Below are 7,283 nucleotides of genomic sequence, written 5' to 3' on the forward strand. Positions count from 1 at the left end.
CACGTACAAACGCGAAAATTATTCTCTATTCTTACTTGCAAGAACTCACACCCTTGTAAGCAGCTGCTTTCGTTTAACTGAGAAAACCACATCGCAAGGTGTACAAATTCGTCGCCATAATAAAGCCAAAGGGCCACGCAAGTATTTCTTATTGGTCAACTCGAAATCAAAAACCCTTTGCTTGCTTTGTTGCCTCATAAACCCTCCGTACAATATGCGAACGGTCCTATTGTTTGTTGACAATAGATTGTCACAAAGCTCTGTGTGATGTCACATGTAACATCAGTGAGGTGTCGTTCCGCTCAGCTCAACTTATTTCCGCTCCAATGACTGTGCCGGGTTCGAAATGAGATGAACTCACAACATTGTAAGCGCAGGGCACGAAATTATATTGTTTCAATGTTTTAATTTTTGGTATGTGTTACAGTTACTATCCATTATGGTAAGGAAAATCTCACAAATTTTAAGCTCGAAGTTTTCTGCAATAAGCCAGAATAGTTTTCATCAAACGACCAACCTTGCAATCTTGGCCAACAACACAAAGTTAGATTTCAAGACGTAAGCAAACCAGTGGCGACCCATTAACTAAATCCTGAAAACCACAAGCTTTAACCTTGTGAGAAACAGCGTTGCTAAATCGATGTTACCATGGTAACAGCCCTGTTTCCGCACGACAGACAAAACACGTGATTTTGCCGTTTTGACGATGCCGCCAAAGTGCGACAACTAAGTTTGTTACACGCGGGCAGTCTGTGAAGATTGCGAAACAGGACGTTTCAAACACTTACTTGAACACCTAGGTGTGCAATGCACCCCGCTATGCCATGTGTGTCAATATTGCTTTCAGTTGAAAGGGTAAATGTCAAAGCTACAATGTTGCTACGACATAACCAAAACCAAACGTTTGGAACATTGTGGTTTTCACTATGACTCCGTTGGTATTGTTATAACTGACGATAATAAAAGCAAGTTATTTTCCCACTTTCTCTGTCCACTCCGTACTGGATTAACCACCAGGCAAACATGGCACCTGTCCTAAGGCCGGTCAAAAATCCAGACCACCTTAAGAAATGTATGACGTAAGTTCAGGATTAAGGGGGTGTGATAGTCAACAACGTCTTTACAGCATCAAAAGTAAATTCCTTCACATATTTAACTTCGAAAAAAGATTGATTTGATTGATGTCGGTGTATTATTAAGTGTTTTTATCCCTATTCGTGGTGAACGCAATGTACGTGTGTTTTTAACTTTAGTGGCCTTTGTTAAATTTTCCTAGTGCAAACAGAGCCTGCACTGTATGTTTTCATCTTTCTGAAAAACAAGACTCTGAATAAATGGTAAGAAGCCGACATGATACTGGTAATAATTCGATACACACACAATTTATGTCAATTTTCCTGCACTTGTATCTTTATTCACATTTCGCGAGATGTGTCCAGGCTGCGAAATATTTCAATAAATTATTCATTTTTTGAGTAATGTAATATAATGCCGTATGTGGTTTGTAAAAATGACCAACATGAAATATTATTTTCACGTTAAATGGTTTTCTTTCGTCTGATTTGCAGTCTTACGCTTTCTTGAATATTTTGGATTAACAATATGTTTTGTTCATCACATTTTATTTTGGTTTTTAGACAGTCACCGAGCCGTAAATGGTTGCTCAAGATTTTATCTGATGGCCACAAGTGTGAAAGGTGATAACCACTGCACTATAATAAAGTGCTGTTGGGGGTCAGTACAGTTTAACATCAATCCCATAGGACATATGAAAATATCAAAATCGATCTTGTCTAAGGGAAAGTTCAACCGGCTTTCTGCTAAACCACAGGGAAGTTATACATTGGATAAAACATTAAGTCTCGGCATTTCACCGAAAAGGTCAAGAATCGATTCCAATGTCGAATTTTGCTTTCTTCTGAACCAAACTTTACGCTCTGCTAACTTTCTTTCGCTGCTACCTTACTATTACAGCACCGTAAAATTCACTCCGACATTAATGCGGAAGACTAAATACGACGCGAAAGACGCACGAATTTATGGAATATTGAGCGCAAAAAACTGACGAAAAACACTAAAAAAATAACCCTTGCGCCTTAATATCAGTTACAGTAATAAGACTGCGGAAATTTTGTTTTGGGTTTTAACTTGTCCTCAATTTTTTTTTACCAAACAAACTTGTTGCATATAACAAACATTGGTTTGCATCACTAAGAAAATTGTCAATATTTGTTTGAGTAGATGTTTGGAAAAAAATTTTAATAACAATATTTAACTAAAGAAAAAACAGAGGCGATCATAAATTACTTCGTTTACGCAATCACCTCAATTGGTCGGTTAGTGCTGAGAACAAACAATTGCAATCAGGTCGCTTGAAGGGAAAGGCCGCAAAACGCGCTTTGTTTATCTAGTTTCGCCCAACTTCGGCTTGCAAGAAGACCTTGTGCAAGAAATACAAGGGGAGGGAAATTCAATTAGTCGCCGTCATAATGAATTATTCAGTACCCCCACCCTCGTCAACCCAGTACTTTTTACGCCTGTCTAGGCGCCACCCCTCGTGCTCTTTGACGTCACAATGGTAGTTTTTGTGAACGCATAATGCCACAAGGGTATTGGTCTGCAGTGGGATGAACGCCGGCGGAAGGTTGTATAGTAGAAGATCAGACAAGGCGGATTATTGCGATGTTATGCTTATCCATGGAGCTATGACTGGCACTAAGTGGAAGTGAGCTGTGTGAAATTGTAGCCCTTGTAGCCGAGATCAGTTTTTCACGGTTAGCTTCTGGCCTTTGGTTGTTGAAAGGGTTAACATGTGTTCATTCTGGAATGGGCCAATTCCCAAATGGACACAAGAAAAACTGGATTGCTGTTTTTCTCCCCCTCTCTTTCTCTTTCTCTGTATATAACCATTCAGAAAGAACAGGAAGAGTGAGATATCTCGGATATTTTTGTCACAAACAATTCTTTTGCATCATAATTTTTCCGCGCTTGATTTGTGATCAGGCAAACATTTGACAAGGAGAATAGTATTTGGCCTAAATGCAACAGGAATGTTCAGACTTCAGGAAAAACGACCTAAAGGTCGAAGATAACACCTGTGTTAAAATTGTGTAACTGCAGAGTCGCCCAACATGAATGTGGTGCATGTTTCACAAAGTAGAAGGTAAAACTGTTTTGTCGGGTGACATCATCCAACTCCGGTCTGGTGACGTCACCAAACCACAATATAACAGAATGTAAACTTTCGTATTAAGTCTTGAAACCTCTCAAGTAAGTTTATTCGGATTAACCTTTTCAAACTTGGTCGGTTGCTTTGTATTTGAGTTGAACTGAACCTGGTTCGCCTTTATTTTTTTTAATCAATCAAGTTGATGGCGATGCTTAATCGATGAACAGATTAGCAATGGGAAGCGCACAAGAAAACAACAGATTAAAGAAAATATGAAGATTGTGTTAACGTCGCGGGTTAATTAAATGTAATGTTTGATCGCAAACGATTGATGTGTGACGACAACATCACGCCCAGTTTTGTATCTTGCTACAAATTATTTTTTGCAAAATACCAAGGTTTTGAAACTTTAGGACCCTTTTTTGCGATTTCACCAAATTCTCCAACTTGACACATTGTCACAAGTTTCGCAAAAAGTCACTTTAAAATAGAAAAAATGTCGCTATTTTTGAACAGACAAACAAAACGTCAGCCCACAAAGGTCAGGACATGCTTCTCCTGTCGCACATTTAAAAGAAAAGAGAAAAGAAGTCTCGGATGTCAGTTAAAGAGAGGCATTAGCGCTTTGCAAATAGAGGAACACTGTTCCTGTGGGAATGGGCTGTTTTAACTGCAACAGTAAATGCATGTCTTGTTTGCCTAATGCGTACACTTAGACTACGTTTTCCTTTCCCAAGAAGTGTTTCGAAGGAGGCAATTAGTCGAAAAGAACTGTTAGTGTTTTTGTCCGACAAATTTTTTTGCAACGTTAAGATGAAGTTTCAACACACAACAAAAATTGACAAAATCATGGGAATTAAAACCATAAACCAGAAATTTTTTAGAAGAGTTGTTATTTTAAACATTTCCGTCTATGATGTCACAATAAAGGATAGCTTGTTTGAGGCAAGGCCAACGTTGATTGACACAAATAAGGACAGCACGCCGCTCTAACCAGATATTGCAAGAAAGTGACGAGAATTAAATTAATTTGCATTGATCACTGCGCCGGGTTTCAATTTCGTTGGACGAGCCGTTGCGGAAGACGGCATCTAGTCGTATGAATAAGGGGCTAGTAGTAATATTGTACAGCCTATGAAAGTATGTTTGTGGATGGTAGAAAGAGTACACTGTCTGTTAAGTTTTATCGATGAGTGTTTAACTTGACATGTTACAGCGTACAGTGTTGGTAGCTTAATGTGCTTTAAAACCTTGAGAAATTGTTACTAACACTTGAATACTCTCTGCGAAGAGTCCCGAGGCTAACAATAACACAGCATAGTAAGAGAAAGGGCAGAAACAACATTTACACAACTTTGTAATTTTTCTGTTGTGACGTAATTTGCAATTTCACAGCATTGTAAACCAGTTTGCATTATTAGAAGTTTGGTCATTTTTTCTACAGATATAAGTTTTGTGTTGAATGAGAAGGAGCACATTGCTGCAGTGGCGCAAACAAAACCACTGCTCGGATCGAACTGTTAGCGGTTCGTGCAAATCGAGCGGACACTAATTCCGACTCCTAATCGATGTCTGTTTGGGACTGATTTGGGCGCCTTTAAACGCGCGAGCGAGCGAAGAAACATGCAGGGAATGCATTCCGTAACAAGTTCACCAACAAGACAATGGAATATGCTCGTAGATGAAATCAAGAAAGGACTTGTGGCAACCCAACGGCAAGAAGTTGATCAAAGCCAACTTTCCCGTAGTTTGAGTCCAGCAACATCATTACACAGCACCCCCTCCTTCGTCATGCCTCCACCCGTTTGTGACATCACAATGGGTAAAGGGGATTATCGTATCGAAGTTGAACCGAGTGTAGTGACGTACTCTGTGGTGACGACAGATCCCCGCAAAATTCCAGTCCCCAATGGTGACGTATCAAATAACTTTCTTCTTCCTCCCGCGTCACAAACCACCAAAATGACGTCACACTGCCCATTGAGAAAAGTGGAAGTGCCGAAAAAGTTTTGCCACCGACCTGCTTACGCGCAATCACTGAATAACGTCAACTACATCGGGAACCCCGTTGATCCTTTCCGACATTCCAGAACGTCATACGGCGCATGCAATCACGAAGCGCTTGCGGACAGACGTTATTACGTCAGTGAAACCCTTGTGACGTCACCACATACAGTACGGAATGTGGTTACGGAAAAGAAGCCGACAACAGGCGGGAAGAGGCGGCGACGAAGAAGGAGGACAGCATCCTCTAGGATCCGGAGGAAGACACAGATCCACGGGAGGAGTGCGGCGTATAGGATTGCGAGGAGGAACGCCATTAAGAGCAGGAGGAGAAGAAGGAATGAAATCACTTCAACTAAAGTGAGTCGGTCGATTTAATGAAATATTGTTGTACGGGAGAATTAAAGATGGAACAAATGAAAGAATACTCAATGCAACCACAGAAATCAAACAAAACATACATCATGTTGGGTCCTGGGTGTACCATTTTTTGAGAATGTGCAACCCTTAGGAAAGCCTGGTTATTTTTCGTGGGATGTGATTTGCTAGTTCATGCTGCAATGTTTCTCCGAAATGTTCGGGATTGTATGAATTTCCCCATTAAATATTTATATTCCTGCAATGAGCGCGTATAGTCTGGCACGCGATGTCATAAAATGAATAATAAATTAATAATACACTTAAACTGACACGCGGCGTCCGAAAGGTTGCCGATCCCCCGATCTAAACAATAAAATAAAGCAAGAGATGTGACATCACAGCCAGACAAGTTTCACAAAACAATCTTTGGATTTGATTTGGAGTTAAGATAACATACAGCGTTTACCCAAACGTGGGAAGTTTGAAAAAAAAATATATGGAAACGATCCAATGATTTTCTTGGCGTGTTTTAATCAACGGGACATTGTGTTTCGAATAAACTAGACAGATCCCATGAGTAAGCCAACGGTTGTTGTTCAACAAGCACGTGCCAAAAACGGTTGAATGGAAAAAATCGATCGAAGGATACAGACAAAAAGGCCGCTTGTCTGGCCGATAATGAAGCGGGATGATGTGCGGCTTATCTCAAGGGAAGGCGGCGACAATGCTGAAACATTTTAATTATGGGACGATTTAATTGACAGACAATCAAGAAAGAAAAGTCCCACTACGAGTACAGTACTACAACCACTACATTAGATTCATTTAAATTGCATCAAAGGGAATGTTCAGTAAACGCAGCATGAACTTGGTTGTGCGTACCAATCACCTCAATAAATTACATCAACTGCAACGACGAATCATTTGTTTACTGTGCCACAATAAACTGAAATATTACAGGAAGCTGTTTACTTTGTTTGGCAGACAACTTTTTACGAACCAAAGCCAACGTTCTCAATGGATTTGGTCACTGACAACTTCTTCCTTTCCATGTTTGCAATCTTATGTTTTCTGCCACTGGGTGTCGCGTCAATGTGCTACACATTAGCGGTAAGTATACACAAGTCACACTACTGAAAATCATCTAACATAAAAAGGGATTGCTCAAATGTTACTGCACATTTTCAATGAACAATTCTACTATTATTTTACTTTGAAAATTTCAAATTTAAATAATATGTGGTAATGGTTCTTACTTGACAATCTATTTTTTTATTAATTGTATATGTTAATATATATATAATTATATCATGGATTAATTCAATTACTTCGGACAGGTGCGGCGATATTTGGCATTGAATGACAAGGACAACGCACTTCTAAGTTCACTTAAGGCGAAGAAGTTGGCAGACACTGGTGTGATGTTTGGTATCACCGGTCTCGCTACTGCCATCGTCGTGTTAGTGGTCAAAGCCAACATGCCCTACGCAGCTGTCGAATATGACTACTACCTGCCCGAGTACACCTAGCGGCGGGTTAGGTGCCGTAATTAATGCGCTAGACGGCGCAACAGAGAGTTAAAAACGAGTCTGTTTGTGACGTGTTTTCGCGTTCGTTCCCAGCAATCGGATTTTGTGAAAACGTTGAAATAGCTCCTCAGTCACGGTTTAGGCAAGTGCATGAAATTCGTTGCACAAGTTCAAAATAAGTCGATGACCACAATGTTTATACGCACCGCGCCTAACACCAA

General features: G+C 40.1%; 1 protein-coding gene across 1 annotated transcript; it reads left to right on the top strand.

Moving 5' to 3' along the window:
• Window positions 1-4,625: 4,625 nt before the first annotated feature.
• On the top strand, window positions 4,626-7,283 carry LOC145894436 (uncharacterized). Its single transcript, XM_082983028.1, has 3 exons — window positions 4,626-5,533; window positions 6,518-6,643; window positions 6,871-7,283. The coding sequence occupies exons 1-3, from the start codon at window positions 4,793-4,795 to the stop codon at window positions 7,060-7,062; spliced, it is 1,059 nt and encodes a 352-aa protein (XP_082839154.1). The 5' UTR covers window positions 4,626-4,792; the 3' UTR covers window positions 7,063-7,283.

Source organism: Ascidia mentula, chromosome 3 (genome assembly GCF_947561715.1).
Source record: "Ascidia mentula chromosome 3, kaAscMent1.1, whole genome shotgun sequence".
NCBI classification, from domain to species: domain Eukaryota; kingdom Metazoa; phylum Chordata; class Ascidiacea; order Phlebobranchia; family Ascidiidae; genus Ascidia; species Ascidia mentula.

Bases quoted from the DNA above. Each gene is read 5' to 3' on its own strand.
- LOC145894436 (XM_082983028.1), top strand. From the start codon at position 4,793: ATGCAGGGAATGCATTCCGTAACAAGTTCACCAACAAGACAATGGAAT. The intron at 5,534-6,517 runs GTGAGTCGGTCG...TTTGTTTGGCAG, and splicing joins ATGAAATCACTTCAACTAAA to ACAACTTTTTACGAACCAAA. The intron at 6,644-6,870 runs GTAAGTATACAC...TACTTCGGACAG, and splicing joins CAATGTGCTACACATTAGCG to GTGCGGCGATATTTGGCATT.